Genomic DNA, 19932 nt, shown 5'->3' on the forward strand with positions numbered 1-19932 from the left:
TAATTGGTAAAACTAAATTTTAAAATATAATTAATTACAAGTACTTTAATATCAAAGTAAATATTTTGACAGATATACACATTGCCTCTTGAGAACTGAGGGCACTCACTAAGTTATAACCAAAGGAGGGCTGGGTATCTGTTACCATGGTTACCTAGCCCATAAAGAAATGACACTGTACACTTTAATATCAATACCTATCTCATCACACTTCTGAAGTTTAACAATCAATGTTCATGTTATGATGTTATCACAATTAAGAAGAGAAACACTGGATTGAAACAATATATAGGTCCTAAGAACCAAATGACAAATATCAACTCTTGAAAAACATGCCTATTAATTGGTCCTGTCAAAAAGACAGGTTGAAAGATGTGCATAGTTGTACGAGTTGTACATTCAAGAAATCTACTTGGGGTCCAGTACATATGTTGTTACTTTAACCCATGTCGTAACTAAACATAAAATGAAAACAAGTAGATATGTTTAGAGTGAAAACTATTTGGATTGTTTTACAGGATTTATCCAATGTAAAATTATTATCATAATATGGAATATTGGATCTCGTTCATCAGGTGTACCAGAAAATGTACTTTATCTGTACCTATGATTAGAAATTTCAGTACAAATTGGCATGGAAACTAAACAAATTATTTCAGTACAGATTGCCATCGAAACTAAACACATTATTTCAGTACTGATTGCCATGGAAACTAAACACATTAAACAAACTAATGACACCAGGATTGACATCTTACAAATAACTTGCACAAAATCTAAGAGTCTAGAATCTATCTAGATATGAAGTTCTTATATCTGAATGGTACCAATTAAAACTGAACAAATACTTTGACTATCTCTGCAAAACTTTGCATACACATATGAATCACGAATACAAGTACATCAAATGAAAAACAAAACTGGAAGGTCTCAACAGAATTCAAATCTCTAGGTTTCTAAAGACTGACTAGTTTTCACCTAGTTCACAGAGGTATCACCAGGTTAGCTATACAGAGTACAGAGGTATCACCAGGTTAGCTATACAAAGTACAGAGGTATCACCAGGTTAGCTATACAAAGTACAGAGGTATCACCAGGTTAGCTATACAAAGTACAGTTAGACATCTATTCTATAGGGATCCTCTGACAGTTTCTGTTTCTCCTTAATACAGTCTTCTAACCATAACATTGATACCATTTTCATCTGTGGGTTCTCTTGTCCAAGTTCTTGTAGTATTTCTGAATCTTCATCAATGTTACCAATCAAGTGAGTTGTATCCATGGCAACCTCCCAATGTACATCTCCATCATAAGTAAGGTTGTGTTAAGGTTTAATATAAAGGTGAGAATGTCAACTTCTTGTCAGTTAGTTATGAAATGATGGTCAAGGTAACAAAATCAAGAGACATCTATTTGTTTCCTATTGTGTTTGACATTTGTGCCAAGTTTGGTTGAAATTGTGTACTGGGTGTCAGAGATAGGACTTTCTCACGTCCCTGTAAGCTGAGAGTGTGAGATAGACGGCCAGTGTGGGATCGATTTGATCTCACACTCTGTTTCAATGTGCAAGTTAAAGTTTGTTTTGTAAACCTATTGCTGATTGGTTTATTATGTTCCATAATCAGTAGGTGTACATATTAATTGATGAATAAAATAACATGTAATGTAGAACTGGAACTACACATTCCAGCAGATGATAACAAGGTGAAAGGGCTAATGTTGACATTCAGTTTGTTGAAGAAGAATAGGTATCCTTGCAATAACTCCACACACATCACTCTGACAGCACACAAATGCAACCACACACATATAAATGTATACATTAGTTCTTTGGACGCAAAGTAAGAGGAATGCAACTGCCTTGAACTAATACAAATGTCTGTTTAAAATCAAAGGATATGCAACCAGTTGTCTAGTGATTTTCTTCTGTTCATCTTCCTTAATATTATGAAAGTAGACACTGACTCCTGACAGGAAGTCAGGCAGAGTTGAATTCTGGGAATCATCAGGTGAATCATGGGAAGTGGATGGCTGTGGTTCATCACTCTCTTGTCTGGTAAAAGTCTTCTTTTGACTTGGTGTCTTTGTCATTCTGTGTCTCCTTGGAAAGTAATATCTTATATAAAGTTAAAGAAATACTTGCAACAACAGTTTCATAAGTTTTATTTTTTAAGAAGATTATGATACACTAGGATATTAGCAATCTCCAATCGGTCAAAGAAGATGGTCAGCCGGCCATTAACATTTATCCTCAAATAATTCATTAAATGATTTTAATACAATATATTGATAAAATAAAATGATATAAGCCTCGGGAATAAAGTGTTAAACTTTTTTTGTTACTTTGTTCAAGAAAACTACAACCCCATTCTCAGTCAAAGTGGTCGTACGGATGACAAATGGGTATCTATTTTGGATTTTTTATTTATAAAACAACTTAACTATGTTTTCCTACTTGACAAATCATTGTGAAATGACATATACCAGGTCCGTGTGTGTAACTCAATAAATTTTCAAAAAATACAAAATGTGTAAAATGTTTGTTATTGTGTGTACAATAACAAAACTTTTCAGACACTTTCTAGTTTTTTGCAATTTATTGAGCTACATACGGATTCGGTATATGCTGTTAAAGATTGATTTTTAAAGTAGTAAAACATAGTAAAGTTGTTTTATAAATAAAAAATTTAAAATAGATGAATCATTTCTAAAGTACATATATATGTCTGCTATATTCAAGTATATATATTGTCTGTGATAAGGATACATATATGTTGGTATTCCTTTGGCTGATAGGTGTTTTCTTATCAATCTCTCTGTACCATACCAATTAAATCCTGGTGTAGCATAACCAATACGAGGAAGATGTACACTTGCTACAAAAGACAAACACAAATATTATCTCTCAAACAAAAACAAAAAGAATAGCCGTGTATTGTCTGTATTGTAGTACCATCACATTTTGTATGAATTGTTAGTACATGTACCGGGATTTGGGGTGGGGTATGTTATAGAAATGGGGTGGGGTATGATATACAAATGGGTGGGGTGGGGTATGTTATATAAATTGGGTGGGGGTGGGGGTGGGGGTGGGGTGGGGTATGTTATAGAAATGGGGAGGGTATGGGGTGAGTATGTTATACATGCATATAAAATATAAAAAGATAAAACTTGCTAAAACAAAAAGAATGCATATAGAGTATGGAGTAAATTTCTCTGTTTCTTACCATTTCGTTTGTTAGCTTCTTTGTAAATTCCTTGCAAACCTTGACTGAGTGCCAATAATTTGATACCAGATAGTCTATTCTGTTTGTCTCTGTGCTGAGCTACAATCAAAGCAAGCTGTTGACAAACAATAATATCATTAGATCAGGCATTTATGGTTCACAGCTGTCAGGGGGTTTGATGATCAATAGGTGTCAAGATATTAAATATTTACTCACCAGATCTCTGCCATCTTCTCTACTTTCTATGTCATCAATAGCAATAAGATGAGCATCTCCTAATGCTAGATCTATAAGTCAAACAAAATATGGATTACAAGAGATGTCACTTTGTAGAGAGAAGATAATAGCAGTCACATAATGAACAGTGCCCTCTGGTGTCAAAGGAAAGAAATGCATCAGATATAAAATGTACATTCATGACCAAGTTATTAATCAAATAGTGAAGCTGTTTTTATTGTAAATTCGTCAATAAGATAACATTTTCAGAAAGATAACATTTGTTGACAGTAATTTTGTTGAGAAAGTGGTTGATACTGTTGATGTGTGCTTGTATTCACCACTATATTTACAGTAGAGTATAAAATCCCATGATATACCGGTAAGTTAATGCCGTTATTGTCATGAACATTGAAGTAGTACCTTACCTTTCATTTTACCAGCTAATGTGTAATGTTGTTGTGGTTGTGGTGATCTGGCCGATATAGCTGAAAACAATCCACCAGTACCCCATCTACCACTGTCATCTGTCAACACAAAGCAATTAGTTTTATCACAGATAATGGAGGGAATAATAGTCTACAGTGTTAAAATATAGGTAACATTTCAATAGTGTCAAACAAATTGCAGATAATACTTTCTCATTCTGGTCTTGACTTTGAACATTGCAGTACATTTTTCAATATTTTAAAGTCATACTGGTACTAAAACATCATAATCTGTTATTTGTAAGTATACATTGACTCACCAACACAATGTACTACAATGGCATCACTGGTCTCTGTATTGATAGGATGTGTGACATCACCACTGACATAATTAATTGCCTTTTTCACATACGTCTCTTCATCCAATGTTCCCAAGACGACATCTTTCTCCTCCCCCTCTTCATCTTCATCTTCATCTTCATCCAACAAATTGATGAGATTGAGTGACTCATAGCTGTTAGCTTTCCACAATTCAGCCCTGGAAGACAACAATATCAAATACTTTCTTGATTAGTTTACCAGTATTGCTGGACTCTGTATTGAAACCCAGTTCACTAGAACTGCAACACTACATTTCATAAAGTTTGTTAAACTCCATTTTTTCACACTGATATAGTATCGTTGCCATACAAGTTTGCCACATGAAATTAACATAATAATAAAACACTACTACTGCATACATACTGACAATCATCATAGGATAACTGAACCAAGCACTTTGCTAACACACACTTTCCGTTTTTACTGTCAACATACCTTCTTTTCCTCTGTTCCCTAGCTTTTCTAATCTCCTCTTCTTCAAGCAGCTTTGCCCTCTTAGCTGCAGCTTCCTTTCTCTGTTATCAAAAAGTGACATAATTCAGTTTCTTTAGAGACTATTGCTGTGACCTTTGATATTAAGAAAGCCTGGGTAACTAACACTACCCAATATTCACATTATCAGTATTCATGGATTTAGACCCTGGATAACTAACAATATATTTATTTAGACCCTGGGTAATTAGCACTATTCACTTTCAAAATATGTTTTCCCTTTCCTACCTTTCTTGATCTCTCAGCTTTTTCTTCATCTGATATTTCTTTCCTCTTCCTTGTTGGCAAGGCAACCATGATTGGAACAGATCTGTCTTTTCTCAAAGCCATTGGTTGAGTTAAAGTTTTCTTTTGAGATTCCAATTCAGCTGATGAGAATAAAGATAGTGCATTTATGCAATTCTCGTGTCTATGTTAAGAATTCTCCATGGAAAATAGTACATTTTAAATAAAACGCAAGTGTTTGTGTGTCTGTGTCTGTGTCTGTGTGTGTGTGTGTGTGTGTGTGTGTGTGTGTATGTGTGCATACATACACAGTTGCGTACATGCATGCACATGCATGTGTGTGTGTGTCTGTGCATGTGTATGTCTGTGTGTCTCTGTGTGTCTGTGTGTGTATCTGTTGTGTGTGCATGTGTGTGTATGTATGTATGTATGTATGTATGTATGTATGTATGTATGTATGTATGTATGTGTATGTGTGTGTATGTGTGTGTGTATGTGTGTGTGTGTGTGTGTCTGTCTGTGTGTGAGTGTGTGTTTGTGTGTGTGTGTGTGTGAAGAGAAGTCAAGAGAAGTCAATGGCTTCCACTAAAGTCCAACTCGCATTAATTTTTCATTCTGTCTCACTGAAAACGACACCAAACTTTTATAACAGATATCACTAATTGTTGTTAGCTTTAATTACCTTAGACTACTAGTTGTTGATAATACTATGCACACAATTTGATGTCTGTGTGTAAAAGTAGGTTTTAAAAGAGGTTTAATTGCTTGTCAGTATATTGTAAATTCATCATCACTTAGTTAATGTTCCACAACATTACATAAACAATCAGTTCTGAAAGTGTGATTATGATTATCAATCAATGAAGGAATAGAGTTTTTACCTGCTAACAGTTCATCAAAAGCTTTCTGGTCTGCAGTACTTGGTTCCTGGTTGGAATAATCCTTTCCTTCAAACATATACATATGGGCTAAAATTGAAAAATAAAATAAAATGATGTACAGCAATGTGTTTTGTCTATTAAAGCCAGTAAAACCTCATGCATACTTTGAACACTTAGATTTTTGGTAAATATGTGAGTTTCTTTGGTACAACTGTAGCGAAATCTTGTAAGTGTTTTACGGCCTGTTATAGTAAGTGGTATACAAACTATGGTATCAAAATATACAACACATGTGAATCATGTTTGACGAGTATATATACATATATATATATATATACATATAAAATATCTGGGCTCAAACTTGACAGTAGTCCAGACTACTAAACATTGTATCTTGACTACTAAACACTGTATCTTGACTACTAAATTCATAAGATGTTAGTCTAATAAACCAATGGAAATCAATAGACAAATGCAGCTAACACAGTTCACTTGGCATAATTTGACTACCAAGGGTAGAAGTTAAATTCAAGCCCTGCATGATATATAAACATACAAGATGATGACGCTTCCCATCAAGTTTTAGAAATACAATTTGTTCATGCACAGTATATCTGTCAACAAAAATACAGAGACACATGGTATTCATCTGGGCTAAGAAGATATAAATACATTTTAGTTGCAACTTACCATCCTTCTCTTTTTCTTCATCTTTGTCTGTCTCCATAGCAACCACATCTTCGTCTAATTGCCATTCTCCATCTACACTTGCTCCTAGTATTTTTCTTAAGTCGTTTTCTGTGATTGTACTTTCTTCATTGTCAAACAACTTATCCAGACCAAATTTTAACATATCTGATATCTATAAGGGGACAAATTAAAATCTAGAATTATTTCATGAATTGAAGTAACTCCTACAGAATTCAAGTCTATGCTAGACTGTTCACTAGTCCATTTTATACTGTTATATGATGTCAATAGAGGAAAGCCATTGAGGACAAACATGATTTTATTGATCTTAAAAACTTGCAATCCAGTACAAGTACCAGTATTCTCTGACATGTTTTTATGGAATAACATACCCTTCATATTTTGATTTGATAAACACAACTGCACACATAATTCTCTCTTTTCAAATTCATCTACATTTTTACATTACCTATGGTGTGTACACAGTCTACTGTCATGGTACCACCTATGGTATGTATAAGGTCTATTGACTGACACTTTGTGGTGATGGCACCACCTATGGTGTGTATAAGGTCTATTGACTGACACTTTGTGGTGATGGCACCACCTATGGTGTGTATAAGGTCTATTGACTGACACTTTGTGGTGATTGCACCACCTATGGTGTGTATAAGGTCTACTGACTGACACTTTGTGGTGATGACACCACCTATGGTGTGTATAAGGTCTATTGACTGACACTTTGTGGTGATGACACCACCTATGGTGTGTATAAGGTCTATTGACTGACACTTTGTGGTGATGGCACCACCTATGGTGTGTATAAGGTCTATTGACTGACATTTTGTGGTGATGACACCACCTATGGTGTGTATAAGGTCTACTGACTGACACTTTGTGGTGATGACACCACCTATGGTGTGTATAAGGTCTATTGACTGACACTTTGTGGTGATGACACCACCTATGGTGTGTATAAGGTCTATTGACTGACACTTTGTGGTGATGGCACCACCTATGGTGTGTATAAGGTCTATTGACTGACACTTTGTGGTGATGGCACCACCTATGGTGTGTATAAGGTCTATTGACTGACACTTTGTGGTGATGACACCACCTATGGTGTGTATAAGGTCTATTGACTGACACTTTGTGGTGATTGCACCACCTATGGTGTGTATAAGGTCTATTGACTGACACTTTGTGGTGATGGCACCACCTATGGTGTGTATAAGGTCTATTGACTGACACTTTGTGGTGATGACACCACCTATGGTGTGTATAAGGTCTATTGACTGACACTTTGCGGTGATGGCACCACCTATGGTGTGTATAAGGTCTATTGACTGACACTTTGTGGTGATGGCACCACCTATGGTGTGTATAAGGTCTACTGACTGACACTTTGTGGTGATGACACCACCTATGGTATATATAAGGTCTATTGACTGACACTTTGTGGTGATGACACCACCTATTGTGTGTATAAGGTCTATTGACTGACACTTTGTGGTGATTGCACCACCTATGGTGTGTATAAGGTCTACTGACTGACACTTTGTGGTGATGACACCACCTATGGTGTGTATAAGGTCTATTGACTGACACTTTGTGGTGATGGCACCACCTATGGTGTGTATAAGGTCTATTGACTGACACTTTGTGGTGATGGCACCACCTATGGTGTGTATAAGGTCTATTGACTGACACTTTGTGGTGATGGCACCACCTATGGTGTGTATAAGGTCTATTGACTGACACTTTGTGGTGATTGCACCACCTATGGTGTGTATAAGGTCTATTGACTGACACTTTGTGGTGATGGCACCACCTATGGTGTGTATAAGGTCTATTGACTGACACTTTGTGGTGATGGCACCACCTATGGTGTGTATAAGGTCTATTGACTGACACTTTGTGGTGATGACACCACCTATGGTGTGTATAAGGTCTATTGACTGACACTTTGTGGTGATGGCACCACCTATGGTGTGTATAAGGTCTATTGACTGACACTTTGTGGTGATGACACCACCTATGGTGTGTATAAGGTCTATTGACTGACACTTTGTGGTGATGACACCACCTATGGTGTGTATAAGGTCTATTGACTGACACTTTGTGGTGATGGCACCACCTATGGTGTGTATAAGGTCTATTGACTGACACTTTGTGGTGATGGCACCACCTATGGTGTGTATAAGGTCTATTGACTGACACTTTGTGGTGATGACACCACCTATGGTGTGTATAAGGTCTACTGACTGACACTTTGTGGTGATGACACCACCTATGGTGTGTATAAGGTCTATTGACTGACACTTTGTGGTGATGACACCACCTATGGTGTGTATAAGGTCTATTGACTGACACTTTGTGGTGATGACACCACCTATGGTGTGTATAAGGTCTATTGACTGACACTTTGTAGTGATGGCACCACCTATGGTGTGTATAAGGTCTACTGACTGACACTTTGTGGTGATGACACCACCTATGGTGTGTATAAGGTCTATTGACTGACACTTTGTGGTGATGGCACCACCTATGGTGTGTATAAGGTCTATTGACTGACACTTTGTGGTGATGGCACCACCTATGGTGTGTATAAGGTCTATTGACTGACACTTTGTGGTGATAGCACCACCTATGGTGTGTATAAGGTCTATTGACTGACACTTTGTGGTGATGGCACCACCTATGGTGTGTATAAGGTCTATTGACTGACACTTTGTGGTGATTGCACCACCTATGGTGTGTATAAGGTCTATTGACTGACACTTTGTGGTGATGGCACCACCTATGGTGTGTATAAGGTCTATTGACTGACACTTTGTGGTGATGGCACCACCTATGGTGTGTATAAGGTCTATTGACTGACACTTTGTGGTGATAGCACCACCTATGGTGTGTATAAGGTCTATTGACTGACACTTTGTGGTGATGGCACCACCTATGGTGTGTATAAGGTCTATTGACTGACACTTTGTGGTGATGACACCACCTATGGTGTGTATAAGGTCTATTGACTGACACTTTGTGGTGATGGCACCACCTATGGTGTGTATAAGGTCTATTGACTGACACTTTGTGGTGATAGCACCACCTATGGTGTGTATAAGGTCTATTGACTGACACTTTGTGGTGATGGCACCACCTATGGTGTGTATAAGGTCTATTGACTGACACTTTGTGGTGATTGCACCACCTATGGTGTGTATAAGGTCTATTGACTGACACTTTGTGGTGATGGCACCACCTATGGTGTGTATAAGGTCTATTGACTGACACTTTGTGGTGATGACACCACCTATGGTGTGTATAAGGTCTATTGACTGACACTTTGTGGTGATGGCACCACCTATGGTGTGTATAAGGTCTATTGACTGACACTTTGTGGTGATTGCACCACCTATGGTGTGTATAAGGTCTATTGACTGACACTTTGTGGTGATTGCACCACCTATGGTGTGTATAAGGTCTATTGACTGACATTTTGTGGTGATGACACCACCTATGGTGTGTATAAGGTCTATTGACTGACACTTTGTGGTGATTGCACCACCTATGGTGTGTATAAGGTCTATTGACTGACACTTTGTGGTGATGGCACCACCTATGGTGTGTATAAGGTCTATTGACTGACACTTTGTGGTGATGGTGCCACCTATGGTGTGTATAAGGTCTATTGACTGACACTTTGTGGTGATTGCACCACCTATGGTGTGTATAAGGTCTATTGACTGACACTTTGTGGTGATGACACCACCTATGGTGTGTATAAGGTCTATTGACTGACATTTTGTGGTGATGACACCACCTATGGTGTGTATAAGGTCTATTGACTGACACTTTGTGGTGATGACACCACCTATGGTGTGTATAAGGTCTATTGACTGACACTTTGTGGTGATTGCACCACCTATGGTGTGTATAAGGTCTATTGACTGACACTTTGTGGTGATGACACCACCTATGGTGTGTATAAGGTCTATTGACTGACACTTTGTGGTGATGACACCACCTATGGTGTGTATAAGGTCTATTGACTGACACTTTGTGGTGATTGCACCACCTATGGTGTGTATAAGGTCTATTGACTGACATTTTGTGGTGATGACACAACCTATGGTGTGTATAAGGTCTATTGACTGACACTTTGTGGTGATGGCACCACCTATGGTGTGTATAAGGTCTATTGACTGACACTTTGTGGTGATGACACCACCTATGGTGTGTATAAGGTCTATTGACTGACACTTTGTGGTGATGACACCACCTATGGTGTGTATAAGGTCTATTGACTGACACTTTGTGGTGATGACACCACCTATGGTGTGTATAAGGTCTATTGACTGACACTTTGTGGTGATGACACCACCTATGGTGTGTATAAGGTCTATTGACTGACACTTTGTGGTGATGACACCACCTATGGTGTGTATAAGGTCTATTGACTGACACTTTGTGGTGATGACACCACCTATGGTGTGTATAAGGTCTATTGACTGACACTTTGTGGTGATGACACCACCTATGGTGTGTATAAGGTCTATTGACTGACACTTTGTGGTGATGGCACCACCTATGGTGTGTATAAGGTCTATTGACTGACACTTTGTGGTGATAGCACCACCTATGGTGTGTATAAGGTCTATTGACTGACACTTTGTGGTGATGGCACCACCTATGGTGTGTATAAGGTCTATTGACTGACACTTTGTGGTGATGGCACCACCTATGGTGTGTATAAGGTCTATTGACTGACACTTTGTGGTGATGACACCACCTATGGTGTGTATAAGGTCTATTGACTGACACTTTGTGGTGATGACACCACCTATGGTGTGTATAAGGTCTATTGACTGACACTTTGTGGTGATTGCACCACCTATGGTGTGTATAAGGTCTATTGACTGACACTTTGTGGTGATGACACCACCTATGGTGTGTATAAGGTCTATTGACTGACACTTTGTGGTGATTGCACCACCTATGGTGTGTATAAGGTCTATTGACTGACACTTTGTGGTGATGACACCACCTATGGTGTGTATAAGGTCTATTGACTGACACTTTGTGGTGATGGCACCACCTATGGTGTGTATAAGGTCTATTGACTGACACTTTGTGGTGATTGCACCACCTATGGTGTGTATAAGGTCTATTGACTGACACTTTGTGGTGATGACACCACCTATGGTGTGTATAAGGTCTATTGACTGACACTTTGTGGTGATGACACCACCTATGGTGTGTATAAGGTCTACTGACTGACACTTTGTGGTGATGGCACCACCTATGGTGTGTATAAGGTCTATTGACTGACACTTTGTGGTGATGGCACCACCTATGGTGTGTATAAGGTCTATTGACTGACACTTTGTGGTGATGACACCACCTATGGTGTGTATAAGGTCTATTGACTGACACTTTGCGGTGATGGCACCACCTATGGTGTGTATAAGGTCTATTGACTGACACTTTGTGGTGATGGCACCACCTATGGTGTGTATAAGGTCTACTGACTGACACTTTGTGGTGATGGCACCACCTATGGTGTGTATAAGGTCTATTGACTGACACTTTGTGGTGATGGCACCACCTATGGTGTGTATAAGGTCTATTGACTGACACTTTGTGGTGATGGCACCACCTATGGTGTGTATAAGGTCTATTGACTGACACTTTGTGGTGATGGCACCACCTATGGTGTGTATAAGGTCTACTGACTGACACTTTGTGGTGATGGCACCACCTATGGTGTGTATAAGGTCTATTGACTGACACTTTGTGGTGATGGCACCACCTATGGTGTGTATAAGGTCTATTGACTGACACTTTGTGGTGATGACACCACCTATGGTGTGTATAAGGTCTATTGACTGACACTTTGTGGTGATGACACCACCTATGGTGTGTATAAGGTCTATTGACTGACACTTTGTGGTGATGGCACCACCTATGGTGTGTATAAGGTCTATTGACTGACACTTTGTGGTGATGGCACCACCTATGGTGTGTATAAGGTCTATTGACTGACACTTTGTGGTGATGACACCACCTATGGTGTGTATAAGGTCTACTGACTGACACTTTGTGGTGATGACACCACCTATGGTGTGTATAAGGTCTATTGACTGACACTTTGTGGTGATGACACCACCTATGGTGTGTATAAGGTCTATTGACTGACACTTTGTGGTGATGACACCACCTATGGTGTGTATAAGGTCTATTGACTGACACTTTGTAGTGATGGCACCACCTATGGTGTGTATAAGGTCTACTGACTGACACTTTGTGGTGATGACACCACCTATGGTGTGTATAAGGTCTATTGACTGACACTTTGTGGTGATGGCACCACCTATGGTGTGTATAAGGTCTATTGACTGACACTTTGTGGTGATGGCACCACCTATGGTGTGTATAAGGTCTATTGACTGACACTTTGTGGTGATAGCACCACCTATGGTGTGTATAAGGTCTATTGACTGACACTTTGTGGTGATGGCACCACCTATGGTGTGTATAAGGTCTATTGACTGACACTTTGTGGTGATTGCACCACCTATGGTGTGTATAAGGTCTATTGACTGACACTTTGTGGTGATGGCACCACCTATGGTGTGTATAAGGTCTATTGACTGACACTTTGTGGTGATGGCACCACCTATGGTGTGTATAAGGTCTATTGACTGACACTTTGTGGTGATAGCACCACCTATGGTGTGTATAAGGTCTATTGACTGACACTTTGTGGTGATGGCACCACCTATGGTGTGTATAAGGTCTATTGACTGACACTTTGTGGTGATGACACCACCTATGGTGTGTATAAGGTCTATTGACTGACACTTTGTGGTGATGGCACCACCTATGGTGTGTATAAGGTCTATTGACTGACACTTTGTGGTGATAGCACCACCTATGGTGTGTATAAGGTCTATTGACTGACACTTTGTGGTGATGGCACCACCTATGGTGTGTATAAGGTCTATTGACTGACACTTTGTGGTGATTGCACCACCTATGGTGTGTATAAGGTCTATTGACTGACACTTTGTGGTGATGGCACCACCTATGGTGTGTATAAGGTCTATTGACTGACACTTTGTGGTGATGACACCACCTATGGTGTGTATAAGGTCTATTGACTGACACTTTGTGGTGATGGCACCACCTATGGTGTGTATAAGGTCTATTGACTGACACTTTGTGGTGATTGCACCACCTATGGTGTGTATAAGGTCTATTGACTGACACTTTGTGGTGATTGCACCACCTATGGTGTGTATAAGGTCTATTGACTGACATTTTGTGGTGATGACACCACCTATGGTGTGTATAAGGTCTATTGACTGACACTTTGTGGTGATTGCACCACCTATGGTGTGTATAAGGTCTATTGACTGACACTTTGTGGTGATGGCACCACCTATGGTGTGTATAAGGTCTATTGACTGACACTTTGTGGTGATGGTGCCACCTATGGTGTGTATAAGGTCTATTGACTGACACTTTGTGGTGATTGCACCACCTATGGTGTGTATAAGGTCTATTGACTGACACTTTGTGGTGATGACACCACCTATGGTGTGTATAAGGTCTATTGACTGACATTTTGTGGTGATGACACCACCTATGGTGTGTATAAGGTCTATTGACTGACACTTTGTGGTGATGACACCACCTATGGTGTGTATAAGGTCTATTGACTGACACTTTGTGGTGATTGCACCACCTATGGTGTGTATAAGGTCTATTGACTGACACTTTGTGGTGATGACACCACCTATGGTGTGTATAAGGTCTATTGACTGACACTTTGTGGTGATGACACCACCTATGGTGTGTATAAGGTCTATTGACTGACACTTTGTGGTGATTGCACCACCTATGGTGTGTATAAGGTCTATTGACTGACATTTTGTGGTGATGACACAACCTATGGTGTGTATAAGGTCTATTGACTGACACTTTGTGGTGATGGCACCACCTATGGTGTGTATAAGGTCTATTGACTGACACTTTGTGGTGATGACACCACCTATGGTGTGTATAAGGTCTATTGACTGACACTTTGTGGTGATGACACCACCTATGGTGTGTATAAGGTCTATTGACTGACACTTTGTGGTGATGACACCACCTATGGTGTGTATAAGGTCTATTGACTGACACTTTGTGGTGATGACACCACCTATGGTGTGTATAAGGTCTATTGACTGACACTTTGTGGTGATGACACCACCTATGGTGTGTATAAGGTCTATTGACTGACACTTTGTGGTGATGACACCACCTATGGTGTGTATAAGGTCTATTGACTGACACTTTGTGGTGATGACACCACCTATGGTGTGTATAAGGTCTATTGACTGACACTTTGTGGTGATGGCACCACCTATGGTGTGTATAAGGTCTATTGACTGACACTTTGTGGTGATAGCACCACCTATGGTGTGTATAAGGTCTATTGACTGACACTTTGTGGTGATGGCACCACCTATGGTGTGTATAAGGTCTATTGACTGACACTTTGTGGTGATGGCACCACCTATGGTGTGTATAAGGTCTATTGACTGACACTTTGTGGTGATGACACCACCTATGGTGTGTATAAGGTCTATTGACTGACACTTTGTGGTGATGACACCACCTATGGTGTGTATAAGGTCTATTGACTGACACTTTGTGGTGATTGCACCACCTATGGTGTGTATAAGGTCTATTGACTGACACTTTGTGGTGATGACACCACCTATGGTGTGTATAAGGTCTATTGACTGACACTTTGTGGTGATTGCACCACCTATGGTGTGTATAAGGTCTATTGACTGACACTTTGTGGTGATGACACCACCTATGGTGTGTATAAGGTCTATTGACTGACACTTTGTGGTGATGGCACCACCTATGGTGTGTATAAGGTCTATTGACTGACACTTTGTGGTGATTGCACCACCTATGGTGTGTATAAGGTCTATTGACTGACACTTTGTGGTGATGACACCACCTATGGTGTGTATAAGGTCTATTGACTGACACTTTGTGGTGATGACACCACCTATGGTGTGTATAAGGTCTACTGACTGACACTTTGTGGTGATGGCACCACCTATGGTGTGTATAAGGTCTATTGACTGACACTTTGTGGTGATGGCACCACCTATGGTGTGTATAAGGTCTATTGACTGACACTTTGTGGTGATGACACCACCTATGGTGTGTATAAGGTCTATTGACTGACACTTTGCGGTGATGGCACCACCTATGGTGTGTATAAGGTCTATTGACTGACACTTTGTGGTGATGGCACCACCTATGGTGTGTATAAGGTCTACTGACTGACACTTTGTGGTGATGGCACCACCTATGGTGTGTATAAGGTCTATTGACTGACACTTTGTGGTGATGGCACCACCTATGGTGTGTATAAGGTCTATTGACTGACACTTTGTGGTGATGGCACCACCTATGGTGTGTATAAGGTCTATTGACTGACACTTTGTGGTGATGGCACCACCTATGGTGTGTATAAGGTCTACTGACTGACACTTTGTGGTGATGGCACCACCTATGGTGTGTATAAGGTCTATTGACTGACACTTTGTGGTGATGGCACCACCTATGGTGTGTATAAGGTCTATTGACTGACACTTTGTGGTGATGGCACCACCTATGGTGTGTATAAGGTCTATTGACTGACACTTTGTGGTGATGGCACCACCTATGGTGTGTATAAGGTCTATTGACTGACACTTTGTGGTGATGGCACCACCTATGGTGTGTATAAGGTCTATTGACTGACACTTTGTGGTGATGGCACCACCTATGGTGTGTATAAGGTCTATTGACTGACACTTTGTGGTGATGGCACCACCTATGGTGTGTATAAGGTCTATTGACTGACACTTTGTGGTGATTGCACCACCTATGGTGTGTATAAGGTCTATTGACTGACACTTTGTGGTGATGGCACCACCTATGGTGTGTATAAGGTCTATTGACTGACACTTTGTGGTGATGGCACCACCTATGGTGTGTATAAGGTCTATTGACTGACACTTTGTGGTGATGGCACCACCTATGGTGTGTATAAGGTCTATTGACTGACACTTTGTGGTGATGGCACCACCTATGGTGTGTATAAGGTCTATTGACTGACACTTTGTGGTGATGGCACCACCTATGGTGTGTATAAGGTCTATTGACTGACACTTTGTGGTGATGGCACCACCTATGGTGTGTATAAGGTCTATTGACTGACACTTTGTGGTGATGGCACCACCTATGGTGTGTATAAGGTCTATTGACTGACACTTTGTGGTGATTGCACCACCTATGGTATGTATAAGGTCTATTGACTGACACTTTGTGGTGATGACACCACCTATGGTGTGTATAAGGTCTACTGACTGACACTTTGTGGTGATTGCACCACCTATGGTGTGTATAAGGTCTATTGACTGACACTTTGTGGTGATTGCACCACCTATGGTGTGTATAAGGTCTATTGACTGACACTTTGTGGTGATTGCACCACCTATGGTGTGTATAAGGTCTATTGACTGACACTTTGTGGTGATTGCACCACCTATGGTGTGTATAAGGTCTATTGACTGACACTTTGTGGTGATGACACCACCTATGGTGTGTATAAGGTCTATTGACTGACACTTTGTGGTGATGGCACCACCTATGGTGTGTATAAGGTCTATTGACTGACACTTTGTGGTGATGGTGCCACCTATGGTGTGTATAAGGTCTATTGACTGACACTTTGTGGTGATTGCACCACCTATGGTGTGTATAAGGTCTATTGACTGACACTTTGTGGTGATGACACCACCTATGGTGTGTATAAGGTCTATTGACTGACATTTTGTGGTGATGACACCACCTATGGTGTGTATAAGGTCTATTGACTGACACTTTGTGGTGATGACACCACCTATGGTGTGTATAAGGTCTATTGACTGACACTTTGTGGTGATTGCACCACCTATGGTGTGTATAAGGTCTATTGACTGACACTTTGTGGTGATTGCACCACCTATGGTGTGTATAAGGTCTATTGACTGACACTTTGTGGTGATTGCACCACCTATGGTGTGTATAAGGTCTATTGACTGACACTTTGTGGTGATTGCACCACCTATGGTGTGTATAAGGTCTATTGACTGACACTTTGTGGTGATGACACCACCTATGGTATGTATAAGGTCTATTGACTGACACTTTGTGGTGATTGCACCACCTATGGTGTGTATAAGGTCTATTGACTGACACTTTGTGGTGATGACACCACCTATGGTGTGTATAAGGTCTATTGACTGACACTTTGTGGTGATGGCGCCACCTATGGTGTGTATAAGGTCTATTGACTGACACTTTGTGGTGATGACACCACCTATGGTGTGTATAAGGTCTATTGACTGACACTTTGTGGTGATTGCACCACCTATGGTGTGTATAAGGTCTATTGACTGACACTTTGTGGTGATTGCACCACCTATGGTGTGTATAAGGTCTATTGACTGACACTTTGTGGTGATGACACCACCTATGGTATGTATAAGGTCTATTGACTGACACTTTGTGGTGATAGCACCACCTATGGTGTGTATAAGGTCTATTGACTGACACTTTGTGGTGATTGCACCACCTATGGTGTGTATAAGGTCTATTGACTGACACTTTGTGGTGATGGCACCACCTATGGTATGTATAAGGTCTATTGACTGACACTTTGTGGTGATGGCACCACCTATGGTGTGTATAAGGTCTATTGACTGACACTTTGTGGTGATAGCACCACCTATGGTGTGTATAAGGTCTATTGACTGACACTTTGTGGTGATTGCACCACCTATGGTGTGTATAAGGTCTATTGACTGACACTTTGTGGTGATTGCACCACCTATGGTGTGTATAAGGTCTATTGACTGACACTTTGTGGTGATGGCACCACCTATTGTGTGTATAAGGTCTATTGACTGACACTTTGTGGTGATGACACCACTTATGGTATGTATAAGGTCTATTGACTGACACTTTGTGGTGATGACACCACCTATGGTATGTATAAGGTCTATTGACTGACACTTTGTAGTGATGGCGCCACCTATGGTATGTATAAGGTCTATTGACTGACACTTTGTGGTGATGACACCACCTATGGTATGTATAAGGTCTATTGACTGACACTTTGTGGTGATTGCACCACCTATGGTGTGTATAAGGTCTATTGACTGACACTTTGTAGTGATGGCACCACCTATGGTGTGTATAAGGTCTATTGACTGACACTTTGTGGTGATGACACCACCTATGGTGTGTATAAGGTCTATTGACTGACACTTTGTGGTGATGACACCACCTATGGTGTGTATAAGGTCTATTGACTGACACTTTGTGGTGATGACACCACCTATGGTGTGTATAAGGTCTATTGACTGACACTTTGTGGTGATGGCACCACCTATGGTGTGTATAAGGTCTATTGACTGACACTTTGTGGTGATGACACCACCTATGGTGTGTATAAGGTCTATTGACTGACACTTTGTGGTGATGACACCACCTATGGTATGTATAAGGTCTATTGACTGACACTTTGTAGTGATGGCGCCACCTATGGTATGTATAAGGTCTATTGACTGACACTTTGTGGTGATGACACCACCTATGGTATGTATAAGGTCTATTGACTGACACTTTGTGGTGATTGCACCACCTATGGTGTGTATAAGGTCTATTGACTGACACTTTGTGGTGATGGCGCCACCTATGGTGTGTATAAGGTCTATTGACTGACACTTTGTGGTGATGACACCACTTATGGTATGTATAAGGTCTATTGACTGACACTTTGTGGTGATGGCACCACCTATTGTGTGTATAAGGTCTATTGACTGACACTTTGTGGTGATGACAGTACTTAATATCTATTGACTCACACTTTGAGGTGACTCAGCTTGTCCAGTGGCTCCAAGTGAGAACTGTCCACCCTCTATGACTGTGTTGGTTAGTTTTAATTTGGCATCAGCTCTCTTCAAAATAATCTCTTCCACGGTATCCTTACCAACTAGTCGGATTATCTTGACAGGCCTGAAGAGAGATAAGTCGAAATAAAGAATTTTAACAACAACTATAAAATCATCAAATACTTATCAAGGTTGCTACACAGTACAGCAAATACTGGAGAGATAGTCTAGACAATAAAAAGATAAATTATGTGAAACCTTCATATGGTATTAAATGTGGTGTTATATACTAAATGGATCTGTTTTGGGGTGTTTGTATGTACTTGGTCTGTCCTAATATTTGTTAGGGGGTACTGAACAATTTACCCACGCTGGACTATAATTCTATACTAGGGGT

The 19932-nt window shown here is 40.2% G+C and overlaps 1 protein-coding gene across 1 annotated transcript in view; it reads right to left on the reverse strand.

Annotated features, from left to right (window-relative positions):
• Nucleotides 1–711: 711 nt before the first annotated feature.
• The window catches only part of LOC144432578 (chromodomain-helicase-DNA-binding protein 1-like), a 25688-nt gene continuing 6467 nt past the window's right edge, over nucleotides 712–19932 (reverse strand). The window contains exons 12-23 of the mRNA XM_078120820.1: nucleotides 19509–19659; nucleotides 6541–6712; nucleotides 5851–5937; nucleotides 4973–5112; nucleotides 4688–4767; nucleotides 4192–4409; nucleotides 3872–3970; nucleotides 3444–3514; nucleotides 3228–3342; nucleotides 2768–2876; nucleotides 1901–2116; nucleotides 712–1313 (exon numbers count right to left, since the gene is read on the reverse strand). Coding sequence (XP_077976946.1) covers nucleotides 1118–1313; nucleotides 1901–2116; nucleotides 2768–2876; nucleotides 3228–3342; nucleotides 3444–3514; nucleotides 3872–3970; nucleotides 4192–4409; nucleotides 4688–4767; nucleotides 4973–5112; nucleotides 5851–5937; nucleotides 6541–6712; nucleotides 19509–19659 — 1654 coding nt within the window. The 3' untranslated portion in view covers nucleotides 712–1117. The remainder of the gene's footprint in view (nucleotides 1314–1900; nucleotides 2117–2767; nucleotides 2877–3227; nucleotides 3343–3443; nucleotides 3515–3871; nucleotides 3971–4191; nucleotides 4410–4687; nucleotides 4768–4972; nucleotides 5113–5850; nucleotides 5938–6540; nucleotides 6713–19508; nucleotides 19660–19932) is intronic.

This window comes from Glandiceps talaboti, chromosome 3 (assembly GCF_964340395.1).
Source record: "Glandiceps talaboti chromosome 3, keGlaTala1.1, whole genome shotgun sequence".
Classification (NCBI taxonomy): domain Eukaryota; kingdom Metazoa; phylum Hemichordata; class Enteropneusta; family Spengelidae; genus Glandiceps; species Glandiceps talaboti.